Source organism: Fragaria vesca, linkage group LG4 (assembly GCF_000184155.1).
Source record: "Fragaria vesca subsp. vesca linkage group LG4, FraVesHawaii_1.0, whole genome shotgun sequence".
Lineage (NCBI taxonomy): Eukaryota > Viridiplantae > Streptophyta > Magnoliopsida > Rosales > Rosaceae > Fragaria > Fragaria vesca.
The window spans coordinates 20,939,400-20,961,341 of NC_020494.1; the positions used below are offsets into that span (position 1 = coordinate 20,939,400).

At 39.7% G+C, this 21,942-nt stretch overlaps 1 protein-coding gene and 1 pseudogene across 2 annotated transcripts in view; both read right to left on the reverse strand.

Moving 5' to 3' along the window:
- LOC101295621 overlaps positions 1–21,942 on the reverse strand; it is an 880,650-nt pseudogene that overhangs the window by 735,279 nt on the left and 123,429 nt on the right. The window lies entirely within an intron of this gene.
- Positions 16,958–17,858, reverse strand: LOC101291137 (protein NDR1-like). Its single transcript, XM_004297540.1, has one exon. The coding sequence runs from the start codon at positions 17,856–17,858 to the stop codon at positions 17,094–17,096; it is 765 nt and encodes a 254-aa protein (XP_004297588.1). The 3' UTR covers positions 16,958–17,093.

Here is a 21,942-nt window from a genome sequence, read left to right on the forward strand (position 1 = left end):
AGGTAGCGGTATAGGCGTAGGCATGGGCGGAGCCGGAAGTCCCTGAAGCTGGGCAGCTGTAAACTCCTGCATGTACTGAAGCATCTGCCGCTGCTGGGCCTGCTGGATGGCATATACCTCAGCAGTATAGGCTGTCTGCGCGGCATTATAGGCAGCCTGAGCAGCTTGTTGTTTCCGTAGTCTCTGAACTTCTGACTCTAGCTGAGTCGTCCTGCTGGTAGTCGAGGTCCTCCTACTGGTCGAGGCTGCCTTTCGTTGAAATCCTGGAGTGGTCTTCAGGACCCTCTCACCCTTCTTTCCTAGACCCCGGCAGTAGAAGTTGTTTGCTCGCGGTGGGAAAGCTGTGCCCATGATCCTCGCCCCAACCCTTGGATCTAAAGTGTCGATCCGGGACATGGCTTCGGACATCTCTTCCTCCTGCGTGTCCGGCCATGTCTCCCTCACTATAGTACTCATCACCTCGTCACTAGCCTCCCTCACATTCGCCTAATTGGATAGGAAAAAATAATTAATTAACATTTTGACATATATATAAGTAAAATTAAAAATTTAAAATTTAAAAACATAAGATGACTTACAATATCCTCCTGGGCGTCATGATATGCCTTCTCGTACGTATAGACGTACTGGTTGACTTCTGGATGTTCCCTGGCCACCTCGTCCATGGAGACAGCGAACGGTCTAGAACCGGCATGATGGTTCTTTGTGTTGCGTTGCCGGTTCTGAGCGTTCGCTCGGGAAACAGCCTTCAAAGAAAAAAATAAACTATTAGTAAAATATTTAAAACCGCACGTACTTAATGACAAATTAACTAATTAATTTTTTTAAATACCTGTTTACGAGGGTTGTTGAATTCTGATGTCAGAAGCCAACGCCACTCGTATTCCCTATACTGGAACTCAGCAGGGGTACCATAACGTGCGTTCCCGTGCGTAGTCCAGTGGGTCCGCAACTCGTTCTTCCACTCCTTGTAATATCACATACAATTTTATTTTTTCATTAACTTCCCAACGTACCTTCCCCCATGCACAACGTCCGCCCAGCTGCTCTTCAGGTGCTCGGGAACCTTAAACCACACCTGCATTTAACCGTTTATTAGTTTAGTTTTTTGAGAAATCAACAATGTAATACATAATATTATTGAGGCATTTTGTAACTCACCGACATCGCGTTGTGGACCATGTCCTTAACCTCCTGCGGAACTCTATCCCTAATGAGCGCTCCCACGCGGCCAGAGTACATCCTCGACTTCCCACCCGATATTATGTCGTCATCCCCGTCAGTACGAATGACGATCCTCCCTCAGGTACTGACGATCTTCTCGAAAGCCTTTCTTGTGACGGGGCCTCTCTTCTTCTTTGCCGGTTTCGCTCCGACGGTGCCTATCACATCATAAACCAAATTGATTATTAAAATCAGAGACCCTTTATTATTAATTATAAGAAAACAAATCATTCATCTTTCATTACCTGAGGGCGATGCGGCGAACGCAACGGATTCCGTCTCTGTCACTGATGATGATACCCTCGCAGAAATAAGAGGCGTATCAAAAGGCACGAACCGGTACGCTGCTGATGGAGCCACTGGCGGGGGTAGTGGATAAATCGGCGTCCCTGAGCCATCGACTGCAGGTAAGGCCAGTATCATCCGTGGAAAGAACAGATGAGGCGGCGGCATCTGTACCCCAGATGACCCACTATCCGAAGAAGTAGGACCTGGAGTGGGCGCCCGGTGTATCTTAGGCATACGGGGTGCAGACACCTTCGTCTGGGTCTGAGGCCACAACTGCCTCGAGGAATGAAGGACGCCCCGCTGCCTCGATGAAGGGGGCACCTCCGGCTGCCTCTGCGCCGTCTCCAGAAGGGTCGCACGTCTGGCTGTCATGGGGCCCTGAAACGACGTTTGAGGGTTGCTAGAGGTTCCCTCAGACAATTCGGACCTTTGGCCCTTCGAACCCTTCGCCGATCTAAAATTACCGCTCATCCTGTTTAAAATATTAATTTGAATCAAGACTGAGGAAAAGTGACAGAGCTAGAAATTTGTCATAGGGGGGTTCATATATGAAGTGCCGATCATTATCGGAAAAAAAAAAATGTACCGATCATTCGGTCGTATAACTCAATTACTATATCATAAGTTAAAATTGAAAATATAATAACATAATACTAATATAAAGTTCTTAAACACTGGAATCAATAATGCAACAATCATCTCGTGTATAAAAAAAACTAGAGGTACTCAAATAATGACAATTTCACTACACAACCATGCACTAATCCAATAACAAAACGGCAATGCATTTATACGAATTCAAAAACGCCGTAATCAAATCAAACCCCCCATAAATATATTGAGGAAACTCAACTACACAAAATATATCTTAATCATTCTTCTTGTCTCCCTTCCAGTTTCTAACATCAAACTTCATCATCTCTTTATCAAACACACTAAGAAGTTTGGACATTAACAGCAATAACAACAATAACAACGGCTGCTATTCAACGCCTTCCAACTAAAACAATATCCTCCGATCATCCAACTTTTCAAATTCTCAACTCTGCAATCCAATATACCAAACAACCAAAATCAAGATCAAAGATTCACAAGCGACCGGAAATCATCAAGAAACACCAAAACGCCACCACTGCCAACAAAATCTCATATAATGAAGGCAAATAAAGCGAGAAAGGGGACTCACTTTAGGCTTAAAGGAGGTAAACAGTAGTGGACTGGAGGGCGTGGAGGCGGAGCAGGCGAGCAGCAGAGGGCGACCGGGAGAGGGAGAGGGAGAGGGCGGCGACCGGGAGAGGGAGATTGGACTTTGCTAGGAGGCGGTGGAGGCTGTCGAGCATAGCGCTGGGATATGGGGAGGCGGGCGAGGAGGTGGAGGTGGTGTTTAGGGTTTAGTCTCGCAGACTAGGGAGCGCAGCGCTGGGATATACCCGACAACTTTAGCCGACGAAATAAATATTTCATCGGCTAAAGCTATAAAATCTCGTCGGCTAAGACGAAACTCATCGGCTAAACGTTGAAACTCATCGGCTAAACCTTTCAAATTCGTCGGCTAAACCCTTGAAATTCGTCGGCTAAATGTTGAAATTCGTCGGCTAAAACTTTGAAATTCGTCGGCTAAAGTACTTTTTATACATTCGGCAAATTGTGATTGTGATGATCAAACTTGAGAAACGGAAATACGACCGTCAGATCTGACCATCATGATAAAATACATGTATGGGAAAAAATTCAACTTGATCCGACAAGGTTAAAGGCTCAATCCGGACGGTCAATCCGTTAAGTCAAAACCCTAAACGCAAGGAAAAGGTCATTGGACCGTTTAAATTACGTATTTTGGCCGGACCTTCAACTGAAAATAGTTTTAAACCGATGAGACCCAACAAGTCATATAAAAATTTTACGGAAAATAACCACCAAAGATAGGGCTACCCATAGGGATAAAGAATGGAAAATTGCATTGACCGCAACTATCGGCACCGAGACTTTACCGGAATACCATGATTTTTCAACCGTAGACGTATTTCACCATTCTGGTCATATCTTATTTCATTACTTTTTTGTGTTTAAAGGTTCTACGTATATTTTGTTTTCGAAACGGAACATTTATTTAAACACTTGGTAAACAAGTTATACCACATTAGTAGGCATGTTATGATTGTGATGATCAAACTTGAGAAACGAAAAATCCGACCGTCATATCTGACCATCATGATAAAATACATGTATGGGAAAAAATTCAACTTGATCCGACAAGGTTAAAGGCTCGATCCGGACGGTCAATCCCGTAAGTCAAACCCCTAAACGCACGGAAAAGGTCAATGGACCGTCTAAATTACGTATTTTGGCCAGACCTTCAACTGAAAATAGTTTCAAACCGATGAGACCCTACAAGTCATATAAAAATTTTAGGGTTTAGTGTTTAGCCGACGAAATATTAGGGTATTCGTCGACTAACCTCATCTTAGCCGACGAATTATGGTATATTTCGTCGGCTAAGATTGTTTAAGCCGACGAATTATGGTTTATTTCGTCGGCTAAAGTGTAAAAAATACATTAAAAAAACAGAAGGTTTAAACCATACTAACTTCATGTTTATATATCACCAAAATTCATATAAAATAACAGAAATATGAATTCAACATATATAAACTATAAAAGTTATACATTCTTTTTTATTACAAATTAATGTAATCGGAATTAAAACTAAGGCTCGTAATCGGAATCATCCGATGAGTCTTCTTCGGTGTCAGAATTAATTTCTGGTAATCTATGCATTTCCTCATCGCCAGAGTCTTCGTCGGTTTCTTGATTTGGATCAACATCAATAAGCCTTGGCTCTTCATCACGAATTCGCACCGAACGACCCGCTTTAAAATTACTAAGGCGAACGGTAGAGGAGTTAGGAATACCTATTGCGCTGGGCTCTTGATACGCAACATCTTCTTCCTCGTCTTCGGCCTCTCCAAGTGTAGCCGCCTGATAAATATTTCGAGGGTGCAAAAGGTTGACTACTTTCCACACGTCACCCTTAGCAAGGTCATCAAGATAAAATATTTGTTTTACCGATGTGACAAAAACGAACGGGTCATCTTCGTAACAACTTGTAGCAGTGTTCACCAATAATATTCCATACTGATCGGTCTTCATGCTCTGCGGCCTAGTATCAAACCATCTACACTTGAAGAGGTGCACTGTCATGCCTTACCCATAAACGAGTTCCACCACTGAATGGAGAACACCGTAATAGTCAACTCTATTCCGCCCACCACGCGCCATCACCCTAGAATTCTGTGTTCTTCGTCTGCTGTCTCTCTGTTCACATATAAATTGCACGTCATTCACCTTGCACATCGGATAAACTCTTGACATTATCGGCTTCATCGCTAGAAGTCTTAGTTCGTGCGACCAATTTGGGTGACCATCAAATTGAATATGGTTCATCTGCAACCAACCATTCAACTGTAAATATGGATAATTATGTAATAAACATAAACACGTACAGAAATATTGAATTACGTACCCAGCAGCCAAAATAGTTTGCGAACTCCCTGTTGTGGTAATCGAGATCACCTTGAATGTCTGGACAATTTAGATTGATGTCTTTCCAGTATTCAACTTCTGGACAGTTAATCAATACCCACCAATGGGCAATGACTAGCTCATGTGGTTGCAACTTGTAGGATTCTGGCAAAATTCCATAAACTTCAACATCACTGGAGAGTGTGGAAAGATTGAACTTCGGTACATCTATCGGTATGGTTTGCGGAGTTTCTTTCAACATCACTAGAGAGTTTGGAAAGATTGAACTTCGGTACATCTACCGGCCGGTATGGTACGGTACCAAAATCACCGGCCATACACTATATTGAAGACTCATGTTGCCAAAAAGGTTGAACCCGTCGGATGAGAGCCCGAGCCTCACATTTCGGACCTCTGACGCAAAATGAGGAAACTCCCTGTCTATATGCTTCCAAGCCTCCCCGTCAGCAGGGTGTATAAGGGTATCTTCGTCATGCAATTCCCTATCAGCGTGCCATCTCATAGCTTCGGCCGTGTGTGAAGACATGTACAACTATTCCAGCCTATCCCTCAACGGGAAATACCGAAGTACCTTCACAGATTTCCTATTGCCTGCAGGAGTTAGCTTATACTTGTCAGTGTGACATACCGGACATGCGTCAAGGCCACCAAGGTCATTCCCTTCTAGATCTTTACCCCAGAAGAGAACGCAGTCATATCTGCATGCATGGATTTTGATGTAGGAAAGCCCAAGATCTTTCAGGATATATCAGACCTTATGATGAGTGGTAGGAAGACGATGACCGTGGGGCAGCATCGAAGCAGTGTACTGTAGATAATCATCAACAGCCTTCACGGTCGATTTTGTCTCAACTTTAATCTTCATTACGTCCATCACACTTTCAAGAACGGTCTTCTGACAACCGGGGTACACAGGGGTCTGTTGGAAAGCAAGCAGTTTGTTGTACTTGTCAATACCAGCAGTGTTGATAGCTCTAGGGAAGGGCTGCACCGGCTCAGGCATATACTGTCCTTGAGCGCATACACCGCTCTCATAAGGAAACATGTCGTTGATGAAGATTGTTGTTGGATCGTTGGATGTACTGCCCGTCTCAGAAAATTGGCCATGATCATGCGGACCCCCTGATGATGTTTCACCGTGATATAACCAACATGTGTAATTCTCCCAAAACCCGTTACTCTTCAGGTGCTGCCATAGTTTGTCAATCGCAAATCGATGCATATCGTTGCGACACTGACATTTCGTGCACGGGCAATAGAAAATTGTATTCCCGTTAACATTAGCCAGCGCATATTCCAGAAAACTCATAACTCATTTACCATATATTTTGTCCCATTTTAGAAGCGAAATCCAACTCTTATCCATATCCTGAAAATATAACAAAATATATATGTATAACGCTAGCTAATTATTAATTAAATTTCATGCCATATATAAAATCTCAATTCATTTAGTATATATTCTACGTACTACAACTAATTAATAACAAATTAATTAACACACACATATATATTTACTTAATAATTACATAACAATATTATATATATCAACATCATCACAAAATCATCATCAACTCATCACATCAACAACTTCATACCATCAACACAATATTATAAATTAATTAACATATATATATATATATCTGCTACTTATATATATATTAACAACAACTTCATATATATTATCAAATCATCAACCAAATCGATCAACATATATATATATATATATATATACACATCCAACGTACTCAAAATCTATCAATTCAATCACACTCAAAATCGATCAACTCAAATAAAACTCAAAATCAACATATATACACATATATATATACCTATATATAGCTCCACGTGTCAATTATGGACAGATTTCAACAACACCCAAACTTTTTCTCCCATTTTTCTCCTGTTTTTTTCTCAGATGAGCTGCAGTCCAGATCTGCGAATATAAAGCACTTTAGCTGACGAAATTAAAATTTCGTCGGCTAAAGTATGGTTAAAGTCGTCGGCTATAATCTGTGAAATTTAGCTGATGAAAAAAATTCTTTAGCCGACGAAAAAATGGTTCGTCGGCTAACGTGAACTTTAGCCGACGAAAAAATGGTTCGTCGGCCTGGTTTTTTTATTTTCGTCGGCTAAAGCCTTTCTTCTGGTAGTGTAAGAACAAGGTGATCCTTTCGTTCTTTAAATTCTCAGTGGAGAAGAAGCGTAATTAAATAGTCAATAGAGGTCCATGATTTTTTAGAGTGTCGTCGAGATTGATAACTAAGGATGTAGTTTACATGGTCATATGGATGTTGGGTGAGTTTATTTTCTTGGATGAGTTGGAAATTAGTCGTAGTACTCATGCTCAAGTGCACATCAGGCATTTGATTTGCTTCACAAAGGATCTTTGAGATCAACCCGAGGTCATTACTTTGTTGCATCTCAATTATGAGAAGATAATATGTTTTTGAAAGGTTTGCTGCCTATTGGAAGATTTGCCTAGAGGGTGTGATTGTCTGCTAGCTAGATCTGCTGGCTTCACAAAAGAATAACAACGTGGGAGGCTCAAACCCTAACTCTAGAGTTTCGGCAAATGTAGTTGTACAAAGTTCAAGTAATTTGTCAATTAATCACCAATGGCTCTAATGGTGTTTCCCCGACTACTTAGGCACGTTTAATCTTCCTTTCAGAGGCGGTGAACCCGTTCAACTATAGTCCTCTTCTCCATTTCGGGTTCTTCTACTCAATTGTTAGCAAATCAGGTTGCAACTTATATGTGTGATGTGTCCTCCATGTGTTAGAATGTTAACTCTTGGTGACACGACTGCTAAAGCATCTAGATCTGAGGCCATGATTGTCCATGGATGTCTTGGAAGAGGAAGAATGTCCCAAAGTCGGTTACCTACTCCAAGCAGTCGAAGATACCGTAAGTCATTGAATTAGTCAAAATGGATTTTAAGCCTTCCTTGACTTTTTTTTCTCAAACTGTGACCATTGTGGTGTCTCTTCTGAAAAATGGTAGACTTGGTAAGCCAAAAGGCCGCAAGTACCAGCCTAAAGCTGTCGACATGGTGAAGATGGACAAGTTGCCTAAGAAGGTTAGGAAATGAAAAGTCGAAGCTTGCGCCATCAATTAAGGCTTCGGCCTCTGAGGCTTCTCCCAATGTTTCTACGGATAACCTCTATACATAGGGTGGTTCAAAACTAAATGAATAACTTAAGTGTGGTCTTTGTTATTGGGATTTCGCTTTTTGTGTCACATTCCGACCCTTTAATTTTTACTTTATTTACTAGCTTGATTATAATAAGAATTTTACCGTCTCAGTCAATGAAGTTATAGTTTAATTGGTCCCTAAAGGGGTTTGGGGGACGAGTATTTTTCGGAGGATTATTCATAAGAGAAAAATATGACGACGGTAAAAATGGTAAATTTTTAACTAGTAAAAGGTAATTTTTATTAGGGTATTTTGTTTTGAGGTGTTAAATTGGTGGAGTTGGGTAATACTTGTCGTGTTGGGCCGGGTTGGTGAGTGAGGCCCAAACCCCATTTTTATTTCCTCTTTTTCTTCTCTTCTTCTCCTCTTTTTCTTCTTCACTCTTTTCTTTTCCTTCCACTCCCGAGCTCTCTCTCTTCCTCTGCCGGAATCCACCGTTCGCCGCTGTCGTCCGGCCAAGCAGGGACGCCTCACCACTCCAGCACGGTCCGTCGTCCTCCCCGCCGCCTTCCTAGGCTGGTGAGCGGCGCTGCAACCCCGCCAAGCGGAGGAAGTCCTCCTTGGACGCCGTTGGTCTTCTCGCCGGAGCTCCCTCCTCCGGCCACCAATCCGGGCAAGCTATATATGGTTTTGAAGGTCTCCAACCCAGCTACCTTGCCCTAAAAGGACTCACTCCGGTTCGCTTCAGGTAAGGAGAAATTTGAGTTGGAAGTTCTAGGGCGTTTTTGATATTTCTGTTCGATTGGTATAGCTAGGCTTGGATTTTGGGTTTGTGCTAGTTAGGAAAGTTGTAGAGGGAGTGGAGAGGAAGCTACTGTTAAAATTTGGTAGGAATTAGAGGTCGCCGAAATCGGCCTCCGGCTGCCGCTGTTGGCGGAGCTGGCGCCAGCGCCGGCGCCGGTTGAGAGATTTTAATGTTTTTAAATTTGGAATATTAAAGGGAATTTATTGAAGTGAGTTATAGAATTTTTGGATGAGTTTTGGATAGGTTTATGAATTTCCGAAGTGTGGTATTTTTGGCGGTTAATTAATGTAGAATTCGGCCGTTGGATTAAAGTTGTTTAAACTGTGGGACGGTGTAGTTACGGCTGCTGGTTCTAGGGTTGAAATGTGGACCACTTCGAAGTTAGGCAATGTTGAGCGTGATAATGACTCTCGGTTAATTTTTGCCTATTTTGTGTAAATATTGGAATTTCGGCTGGGAAATTAATATTATATTTGGAACAGGTCGTGAGGAGGCTCGAGCAGACGAGGCCCCAGATCGATATCAGGCTTAGGCCTAATTTGTGAGTGGACTTTTGTTTTAAATAATGTGCATGCGAAATAATTTATGTTGTTGGAGAATAACCGAAATTGAGAATTTCGGTGAGTGTATATATATATATAGATGATTATGAGAATAATATGTATATGAAGGAATGCTAGCTAGCTATACGTGCTTTTCCACCATACTGAGGTAAAATTCCATTATGGTGCGACGTGAGCGTTAGACGCAATCGTCGTAGCCCTATATAAATATAATAATTTATATAGGGGATATGCGCGTATATATTTATACACCGTCTTTTCCACCATCATGAGGTAAAATGCCATTATGGTGTGACGTGAGCGTTAAACGCAAGCGTCGTAGCCTTGTGTGAATTTTGTATTTGTCTTTGTTGTTTCAAGAAAATTCATACAAGGGATATGACGAGTGTAATACATACATATTTTATTTTAGCCTGAGAGGCTCTTATGTTTGAAGTGTTGGTGACTAGCGCGGCTAGTCAGGTGTTGGTAAATTCGGTAAATTTTTTTAAAGCTTTTGAGTTTGTTGCATGCCATTAATTGTTTTTCCACTGAAGTTTAAATTGGGAAAGCATAAATAATTATTTCTTTTAATTTATTTTTGTCCACTCACTCTAACGTGTTTCAAATGTCTACTCCTGGGCCCTTCGTTTTAAAATGCCCAGTCTGCAGAGTACGGGTTGGACCTAGTAGGAGACGAGGCATAGTCACCCGCATTTCCACCACTTTTCATCCGTAGGTTACCTGTTTAACCTACCTGTGATTTCTTACTTCCGCTAGTGTCTAGTAGCTCTAAATACTTGGGTTTAATATATATTATTTCGGTTGTGGGCGAAGGCTTGTTGTCATTTTAGAATATTTGTCGGATGATTTATGTTATCTTATTTGGATAATTATGTGTTGATTTGGAAGATGTTCTATTATTTTTGTTATTTGTGGTGGTTGTATTTGGGGAGCACGTAGGCTCTAGAAGTTAAGGTTGGATTGAGAATTTTAGAAGTGTTTGCAGGTTTTCTTTAGAAAGGGTTGTCCATTTTCAAGGGAGATTATGTCGAATTTTCGGTAATATCTTTCTTGGAGGTGGTCCCCGCAGGATTTACTCCGGGTTTTAGGGTAAAATTTGGGGTGGGTCTTGTCACATTGGTTACTTTGTATTTACTATCCAATCTTGTTTACTTAGAATACTGATTATCTAGTTTTTAGCAATAATTCGATTTGGATGGTCCTGCATATCATGGGCTATTGTGTAATGTTGGCCTAACCCCTATTTTTTTTATATCGAACAGGTCAAATAGTTTAATAGATCAGCAAGCAATACAAAAACAAAATGCCCCGTAACTGTCGTCAATAAGTAATTTTTTGCAGAACCCAAAACTAGTACTAGCTATAGTCTATCTAGTACTAGCTACAAGCTCATAATACATGAAGGTATAAGGATAGTTGGCAATCCTTTCATCCTGCAAAACACTTTGAGATAATGTTATCTGATCAAGAACAAGTGGCGCTAATATCCCTTATGGTTTCAGGTAAAACATGCATCTGCATATCATTGTTTTTCACAGTAGTACTGAGTCTTCTGCTGTTCTGAGGTTCAAAGTCTGTTATATTAGTTTAATATAAAATGGACAACTGAGTTTGTGGGAAGTGCCTTAGCGCTCAAACCAGTCAAAGGGTTGAGATCTTTTGTTATGCCAACCTGTGACCAAATGGTTTGATGCTCAAGGCTCCAGCTGGGATTTCATGATACGTTATCCGATGTATAAGCTGGTCCCTGTATGGTTCAAAGACCAGTTGCTATCAGCTGTGTCAAGGTCCACTAATGGACTGAGTAAGAGGGTTTGAAACCTCTTTGCTCCCTGTTTGAATCATCCATGTTTTAGGAAAGGGTTATTTGTCTTATTGAGATTGCTTGTGTCATCTCTGTGTTTGGACACATCACTTTCAGTATGGGAGCCAAACACTTCTGTCCAAATCTTTCTGAAACATGTTGAGGTCAGCTTGCATCATCCTTGATGTCATTGTTGGCCTATATATATCTACAGCTTTAGCTTTGCTCAATGGTTGTGGAAAACTGCCTTATTGCGTTTTCTTTGTTGAGTCTAGTTTTTAGCTTGCATTGTTCATGCTGCTCTAAGTCTTCTTCGTGACTGTAAACCTTAGAGCTTGAACTCAAAACTTCTTTCATCAACTCATATCATGTTGCATACCATGAGGGATGTGTAGTGCAACCAACCCAAGAAGCGTTCAAGGTTGAATCTGCTAGTGGTTAGCTGAATTCACGAACAAGGCTTCGAAAAATGTCCCATGTTGTAAGAACTTAGAAACAAGAGAGGGAATAGGTCTAGACTAGTTCGGGACTAGGAAGGATAGCACTGTGGTAGTGTATCACTAGAACTATTATTCTTGTAAGAAGTTACTTCAACTTAGTGGAAGTTTTTGTCTCTCAAGAGTTAGAGACACGCAGTTTTTCTCCCTGCATTCAGGGTTTCTGCGAGTAAAAAACATCCTTGTGTTGTTTGTTTATTTGCTGCAATTTACTTTCTGCAAACTCGTATCCTGTGATTCTGGGATAGCACAAGTCATTGCTATCCTCGGATACAGAAGGCAACGAAAATTTCAAAAAGGCCTATTACCCCCCCTCTAGGACCTTTAATACACCCACCTTATAGATAAGCTCAATTATTCAACGAGAAAGCTAGCTTCATAGATAAGCATCAAGACCTGTAAAGATATTAGCTAACTCGAACCAAACAAAAATAAAAAAGGGCCGAAAGGATAAATAAGCTCAAATGACATTTACATTGGCCCAATAGGCTCAAACAAAGCCCAACAACTAGGGTTAATCTGACGAGCCAAAAAGGCCCAAACATCTTCGACAACAGCAACTCCTTCGCCAACAATACCTACATCGTCGACCGCATAGACTGATAGACCCCATCACTACTTCGATCTCTACTGCTCTCACCTTGATAGCAGAAAGAAGGAAATAGCCAAAAAAATTCCCATATACGAGGGCTGAATCACATACTTCTAGCCACCGTCAAGCAAGCCATCACCACCGGGTACTAGGGACGGATGCATGTAGAGCGTAGAGGCACTTGCCTAGACTGGGTTTTATGAACTTATTTACTATATAAATTGCATAGGTTGGGAGTAGTCAAGTATGTAAAAATGACAAAAATAGGGTAAACCATGTGAACCATGTGAATTTGAGAAAAGGACGAGTTGCTCCACGTGTTTTCACTACAACAATATGGACGTTGTGTGGCCTTTAGAGGTGTTGCATGTTCCCATAAGTGTGACAAATAAGGATATTAGCGGAGTATGAAAGGGAAATATCACACATGTGTGCTACAAGATACGATATGTGGCCTTTGCTCCATATTGTTGTAGTGATTTTTTTTTCTTTATATGATAGCAACTGATACGATAACATTTGATCTATTCATTTAGTTGTTCTGATGGGCTTAAATGATGTTGTTTACTAGGAATCATGCCAGTAAGTTTTCTTCTTTGTTGTATGTGTCGTTGATGCTAGAACCCTTGATATGATGCTTTGATTCCTAGACTCCTACATATCATTTGTTGACATTATTTGCATTTTAATTTCTTTTTTTACGTATATCTTACTGCTTAGTTTAAGTCTTGTCTTAGCTGAGAAATTTCTCTCCATATTGATACATATGATATGATACGATATTTTTGTTCCTCCAATGTGATGGAGAATGCAGATGCGAGAAGGAAACAGAACCTTCAACCCTTTAGGGGAATTTCTGGATCCGCCACTGCCTGGTACTACGGCCTTCGGCATCGTCTCCCATCCAAATCGATCCCAGATCCAATTCTCCACAAGTGTTCCAGTGTCACCATCAACCTCCCTAACTAAAGCAAAAGGAAAACCGTTGAAGCTTGAGATCCCCCTCTCAATCAAAGATGCAAGGCCACTGCCAGTAAAAACTCGCCGCCACTAAGAAACCTCTCACCATGAGAGGCAAGAGAGAGCATGTCTTCACTAATATCTTTATTTGAGAATGATCTTCACTAATATCTTGAATTCAAAAGATAACCTAAAACTTTAGACCTAGTCAGAGTCGTCGATCAGAAAGAAACAAGGACCATGAACATTAAAAGTATCTAATGGAGGGGAACAAATCGGACTCTGTTGCCAACCCCAAATACCATCATCATGAATTATTCATGATGAAGGGTCGATTATATATTAATCACAATGTACCAATCTAACGTACGTTATATTACTGCACATTTTCATGTTTAAAGGCAATCTGGTTATTGGTAGGCTTACGTACGTGCATTATACACACATGTTTGAATATTTATGGACTTGAAGGCAAAGTTCGAAGTGTGTGTGGAGACTGGAGAGTCGGATATTGAAGTATAATCAACCCAACACCAGGAACATATATTGATACACATGCAAGTGAAAGTGAGATGAGATCAATACAGTAGCTAGGTTGCACCTATTTCATACTTCACTTTCAAGTCTCAACAAACACAAACTAGAATATCATTCGTATCAAAAAAAAACAAACAAACTAGAATATCATTGATTAATTAATAATTGCTGCTTTAATTTCCATGCAATGGCAGCAATGCAAATATTTTGATATAGAACCTCATTGAAGAAAGAAAAACTCACTATTTTGATATCTATGCTTATCCTTTTAGGTCTTTGATAAGATACGGTGGAAGTAGTAGTGCTTCTTGCACTTTCAAAAGAGCATCGATCACAATCAAATTAACTATTACATAGTTGTTTGTACCCTAAGCCAAAATTTGATTGCGTAGGTGAGATACTCGTATCATTAGTTGATGGAAATTAATTTTGGAGATGGATGATGTTTTAAGGAATGAATTTTTAGGTTGAGGCGTGTGGTTCACTGCCCTTAAGAGTAGATGTCTGTCTTTCGAAGATTGTATCTCGGTGTAGCAAGTATTGACGACCTACCCTCTAGGGCTCCAGGGTACAACAACCTCGATTCTAGTAAGTGTACACTCACAATATTAGGATCGTATCGAACATCTTGATTTACCTTTCTTTGGTGGAATAGAATAGGAAACAAGAAGATGATAATCGTTGCTGTGTAGATCGAAATGGACACCTAGAGCTTATATAGGGAAGAAATGATCAATGTAATTAGCAATTAAAAGCTGAAAACGGTAAGTAACTTAATAGAAATGATTTCATAGCAAATAAGTAAACTGGGGTATAATTGCAATGTAATTGCAATATTATGAACGTTAGGAAGATCGCAAACGGAGGAAGACTACAAACTTGTGGCATAATGGCAACCACAATTAATGAGATTAATATCCATGTCAAACGTTTCAGAACGAAAGTTTCTATCATAACTACGTATTTTGAAATATTTGAATGAAATTCCAATATTAGTGAGTGTCAAACATCTCTTACTTCGTTTTGAAAATAATTATGGTCTTATCTTCAGGCTTTATCTTACTCTGATCATCTTTTAGAGGGTTCTAAAAGACTGCTTCCACAACATGAGTCATCCCAATCGATGCATTGACAGTCCCACTCTGATTGATTAATCTTGCACAGCGCATTTCCATAACAACCGGCTTAGCTTATGTTAGTTAGGTTTCACAATCACACCAAGCAAGTGATCATGACATGATAGAGTTGGTTGCACATGGAATTCTGTAATTGGCAGCAGCATACAAAGTGCTCTCCATGTTTACAAAATACATGCACGCCAAAACGTCCAGTTCCACTCATTTGAAGAAAAAAAACAGCTTACTCATTTCGGGGTCCTACTTCAAAGCTTCCAATTGACTTGAAACACTATCTTACAATAATTGAAGCAACACACCGACACTACCATAACTTATAATATAAATTAAGCAGACCCAGGTTGAAATAGTTATGCTTATTTCCAAAGACGAACTTCACAAAATCCGAATGGTTTGGAACGTTGGATTATCAAAATTTGAAGTAAAAAGGAATCAATATATATACTGCAAAGGTCATTGAACGAGAAAATTGGGAACTTAAAAATGATCTATTTCTTATCTATGATCATTTTATAAACTTAATTTGCTACTCATGACAAATTGATTAATATATATATTCTTCAACAAAATGATAATGAAAATTAGCAAGAACTAATTTTAAAAAACCTTTTTCACTTACAAAAGAATTTATACTTGGTAGTACAAGATTGACTTTTGCACAATGTAACATGGTTGCACATGGAAAATTCCTGCTATGCTGGTTTACAGAGTAACAAGCATTATGTGTGCCCATTCCCTCATCCCACCAAACTAACACCCAAAATGTTATATAAATATATATTGACCAAAATACCAAAATGTTTCATAAGTTTAATGAATAACAAAGCAAGAAGTAACGAAAAATTCTAAAATGTGTTAATGCATGTGAATGATGTGATGCATCAACTTTGTAAATTGAGTTCTCAAAACTAGTAATATTAGTCCTCGGAGTTATAATATGAGTCCTTAAAGTTGTAAAAAAAATTGTTACAACATTAGTCATCATGTGTGCTTAAAGTAGTAATTGAGTCCACAAATGTGTTAATGCATGTGAATGATGTGATGCATCAACTTTGTAAATTGAGTCCTCAAACTAGTAATATTAGTCCTCGGAGTTGTAATATGAGTCCTTAAAATTGTAAAAAAAATTTGTTACAACATTAGTCATCATGTGTGCTTAAAGTAGTAATTGAGTCCACAAAGTGATTAAAAAAAAAGTTACAACTTTGAGGACTCATATTACAACTTTAAGGACTCAATTACTACTTCAAGGACAAATGAAGACTAATGTTGTAACTAATTTTTTGTTACAATTTTAAGATTTAAGGACTCATATTACAACTTTAAGGATTATTATTACTACGTACTTTGAGGACTTATTTACAACTTGAGAGCAAAATTGATGTATCACATATATTAACACACCCTAACCATTCTGGGTAACCCTAAATTTTAACAAAAAAATATTATCAAATAGGTACGTGTTTAAGAATCGTTTTTCATTTTACTTTGGATCTCACTACTGTATTCGACACCGGCCTATACCTATACACAAATTAGACATAAAAATTAAAAGAGAAAATAATGTGTCTACGTACCAAATTTTAAATCGATTGTCAGTATCGAAATAAGTGTTAACACAAGTAATAGTTCTGTGTTAACTTAGGTATTCCGTATTTTATTACCAGTATTCCGTATTTTATTACCAGATTTCTTACGTAAGTTCTCGCAAACTACAACATGTTATGCTGTTGATCTATGAGCCAAGCGTTTTAAATAACTATGAAGTACAATATTCACAAATTGACAACTTGCTAATCATGCCTAATACAAAATCATTATGTCAATCACCAAACCTTTTCTTCCACTGAAAAAAAAAAAAGAAAAAAAAAGACATAATATACTCACAAGAATATCAAAAGAAAATGAATATTACAAATCCTTTAAAAAAATAAAAACAAAAATATATCACACACCTTTTGCCCTTTTCTGTCTTTCAACGTACTTCTGTAATTTCCTTCAGTCTCATACAGTCCATTTCCAGATCTTGACTCTAACATCAACCTTGCACTTGGCATTGCTAGTCGAAGCCGTCGCAGCAGCTTTTGCAGTAGGAAGAGAAGTAACCTTAACCCCTTCGCAATGAACCCTAATTCCGATTTTCGGAGTCTTCACTCCGAAAACTTTCACTCTTACTCTGGTGTCAAGCCTCACCTTCAGTGCCAACCCAGCCTTGCTCTTCATCTCGGCCTTCAACGTGTTGACGTCGCTGCTCTCTAGGGTTTTGCCGCTGCTTGTAATCCTAGCCTTCAAGAGAGTCGTGTTCTTCTTCCCGTGAGTGAAAGCCGGTATGGATCCGTCACCGACGTCGATATCGTCCTTTGAGAGGATGGAAATGGCGATGGGGTTGTAGAGGAAGACGAGTTTCTTGTTGGGGTTCCGAGCGGTGACGTTGATGTCGAAGCGGGAGTTGAGCTTGGAGGAGGAGGTGAGGTTGAGGGTGGAGAGCTTGAGGGAGGTGACGGAGAAGGTGGGGCGGTGAGGCTTGTAAATGAGGTAGAAAACAGCACCGCATATGGCTCCAATGAAGATTTGGAGGATGAGAAGGAAAATGATCCATAGGCAGCAAGAGCAGCAGCGGCTGCGACTGCGGCGGTGGCGGTGGGGTTGAGGGCGGTAGGCAGGGCGCGTGTTGCTGTAGAGCTGCGCTTTCGTGGCGGGGAAGGCTGGGTTTGGAGCGGCCGCGCCGTTGGTGGCGGGCTTCGCTGATGGGTAGACTCTGTCTGTCATGGTGGAGTGAGTGCTAAGAAGTAAGAAAGAAAGAAAGGAAGAAGAGGGTGTTTGATATTTTTGTGGGAGAGAAAATGAGGAATTAGAGAATAGATAAAGCTGTCTTGAGAGAGAGAGAGAGAGAGAGAGAGAGAGAGAGGTGATGTAAAGGGTTGAATAAGTATAAGGTGAAATGGCAATTGGCAAAGAGAGGGAGACAACAACATTACAACAAAAGAAATCTCATCGAAAATACATTATAACTAAAGAATTAGGTAATGACCACACTCTTTGATTGGCGCGTGTAGTAAGGAAATTATTTCGTAGTTTTGGGACTTTTGGGTGACGAAAATGAAACTCTTTTGGAGAGGAATCTGTACTTGTGTGCTGAAATCAATTCGTGAATTGCAGTTTTGGAATTTTGGGTAACATGATATGGTTGGATTTATCTTATACCTTATTTGCCAATGCCCTATAAGCTCTTGTACTTACTGCTTGCTACTCGATGTATATATGTGGCTAATCTCAATTTAATCTTATAGGATTATGATTATTTATCTCTAAAGTACATCAATTCGATAAAACTGAACATGACTTGTTTAGAGCAACCATATTCAAACACAACTTGTCTTAACTTAAACTACTGACAACTCAAACCAACCATATGCATGTAGCTTTTAGCTCGATGAATGAATTTGAGTCCTTTTTTTTTTTTTTGGGAGAGAGAATTTGAGCCTCTCAACGTGGAATAACGGTAGATTATCTTTGAGATTTAAGGTGGTGCAACTATAGTGTAAACCGACAATTTAATTTGTTTGTTTGTTTTGTTTTTAAGAGGTACACATGCACTTTAAGTATAATAATTTGGATATTTTGATGAACTTCGTGAAATGAGCTAGGGTTTGAGAGATCATGACCTAGGCGGCGGCGGTGCTCCTTCAAGGGCGACGATCGTATTGGTGGCTTGACCGCGGTGGCAGGGAGAGGATTAGGCGCAGACTTCAGTTCGGAGCGGCAGCTCTTGGGCGGAGGTTGTTGAGGTCGTCCTCTTCGACTGTGGTTTTGGGTGATTTTTTTTTTCGGCGAGATCAGGGTTAGTTGTGGTAGCGATGGGATCGATTTGAAGGTGTTCTCTTTAGATCAGATCAGTCTGCGTTTCTGCTTTAGGCGGCAGAGTTTTCCAAAGCAGCGGTGGATCTGGTTTTTGGCGAGACCCAAGTAGCCACAAGGTTAGGTCTTGGTTGGGTTCTGTGGCAATCAATTCTTGAGTACTGCGGGGTGGTGAGGCGCGATCGTGCAGTGGTAGTTTGTCATCGTCTTAGCACGCAATGATGACTTGGAGGAGAGGGAAGCTGCCAAAATGAAGCGACGATGGTAGGGTCTGACGCTGGTCGACTCGGGAGGGGAGAGAGGAGGGGAAGTTTGGATCTGGGCCAGGGCTTCCTGGGCTGCACCTTTGTGGCCTTGGTGGGCTGGTCCTTGGGCTTTATCTTTCCTTTTCTCTTCTTTTTGGGGTTGGCCTGTGTTGGGTTTACGGAGGCCGGAGTGACAATTTCTAGCCTGTATTGCTGGTCGAGCAGAGATCATTAGCTGGTCTGCCGAGTGGAAACGTATACCATTGGGTCTTAGGCGTCAAGCTCATCAGAACGGTGCTTTGCTTCAAGGCTTTATAGGTTTAGATCGAGGTTATTTTATTTGCTTTCTAGTTTGGTATTGTCCACTTTAGACTATAGCTTTGAGGTTGTTTTTTAATTCTTAGTTGTTAGCTGCATGTATGGTCTTCGGACTATTCATGCTTAACCATTTTGGTCGTCATGATTTTTGATTAATGAAGTTATCTCTTTTACCCTAAAAAAAAAAGAGGTACACACTTTATATAAACGTATAAAAAAAACACTATATATAATAATTTTTGAAAACACACTTTATATAATAATTTAAAATTACAAACCATGGGATATACCAATTGTGGACATAAATTTTTTACTTTCCTCACCTAAAATAACAGCGATTTCTTAAAAAATAAAAAATAAAAATAAAAATAAATAAAAACCAACAATTATGGTGGACAAGAACCGATAGAGATACGTTCAACTGTAACCTAACATATATTTCAAAAGCCTTGATACATTCTGACGTCCAACCTCAAGAAAAAACTACAACTTCCAATATCATATACCAAAACCGCTTGCATATATGTAAAGACAGCATCTCCATTACATTAACAATAAGAATAACTGGCATTGAAACCATATAGTACATAGAACGACAACATAACCATGACACATCCAACAATATGACCAGCGAGACCAACTTACCAAAACTCTAACAAATTTTCGCTTAAAGAGGAGGAACAACTGAACCCAACAAAACCAAACTAAAACTATTAAAGAAATAAAAACAAAGAAACCAAAAAAAAATAAATAAATAAAAGGAACCCATTGGATTTGGGCCAAAATAGAACTCAGGCCCAACATCTAACCCATTGAACCTCAAGAATCATGAACGCAACCTAGAAGTCACCACCACCTCCGAACGTCGAAGCCACTGCATTGCCACCAATCTCGAAAACCACCAGAAGGGGTCCAGTCCATCGTACGTCCTCCTTACACGATGTTGAAGCAACCTCCCTCTGCACCATACATAACAAAGAACACATACCAGATCGAAAATCCGAGTACACAAACACTGCCACGAAGTCGCCGCCGCTCAAGCGCAACCCACACCACCACTCCTCGATGAATCAATATCCATTACGAAGCGGCACAACGAAGACGCTACTAACCTCTTAGCTAGCCATCCAGAAACAACATGAATCTCTCTTTCCACTGCCACCAACCTAGAAAGCGTGACCGCCAACCGACGACTTGCATATCTCGTTCGACGATGACATCATCAGACATATCGACAAACCAAGAGAAAAAAAAAATTGAAAATCCTAGAGAACGCTAGATTTCGAAGCTGAGAGGGAGCGAACCCACATTTTGGCTTTTCACCTCATGCCTCAATAATCTAATTAGGCCGGTACGTTTTTGAAAAGGATTTTAAAAAATAATTTTTAAAAATAAAAATGAGAAAGTAAAGTGATCGAGTTTGTTATTTTCTAGATAGTTTGGAAATGTATTCGATAATTTATTGTGATAAATATTGTTTATATTTTCTAAACTAGGAATGAAAAAGTGAAAACGCCAAATTCATGTTTTCAGTTTTCAGTTTTTCTTTATAAAAGTCGAAAATATTTTCATTTTTATTTTCAACATTTTCGGAAATGTCTCACCGAAACATATTTTCATCTTCAAAAATGAAAATAGAAGCATGAAAACGTTACCAAATGCCACCTTAAGTTTGATCGGGCATGTATGACATGATGTCTCATGAAGTGAATAATCCTTGTTTTGTGGGTTGCTTACTAGTGTAATTTGGCTAGTTAAGCTCTTGAAAAGGATCTCCTTCCTTGCCGTATACATGATGCGGCGGCCTACAGTTCTACAACCCCATTTGAGATGACTTTTGCGAGCTACGTACTTTCTATGATTACTGATTTCAGTTCAAATTTAGATACCTGTAACCTAGATTTAATGACGATTGTCTCTCTATATCCCCGCAGTACGTAGTACAAGCTTCGCATGCAGTCATAGTTCATGAGAGGAGACTATAATTTATTAATTTTTAGCATTTTCTACAATAGCTATGTAAGTATGTAAGTCGGGCTCTAAAACTAATTTCTTCGATTTCGGGTGTTCGACCAATAATCCAATTTTGTAATAAAAAAGAAATTCACCAGTTCTTCTTCTCGTTATTCACATTTCACCCCCATTTTCTCCAAGAAGCTTCTTCTCAACTACATATGACCAGCGAAAGCAGTTCTTTCAACCATACTTTAATTTAACTCATTTTACAAAGCACAAGTATGTATGTGTATACTATAAGCAAAGGGCAATGATAAAAAGATACTTTTAGAAGTAACAAATGATAAAACTATTAATAAATGTTCACTGATGATAAAATAGTACACTTATTTAAATTCCTTAAACCGTTACCCATGAAAATAAAATAAATTACGATCTATGCCACTGACAAAAACAGTCGAATCCCTCTCTCTCTC

Coding starts and splice junctions, on each gene's coding strand:
- LOC101291137 (XM_004297540.1), bottom strand. CDS start 17,858: ATGACAGACAGAGTCTACCCATCAGCGAAGCCCGCCACCAACGGCGCG.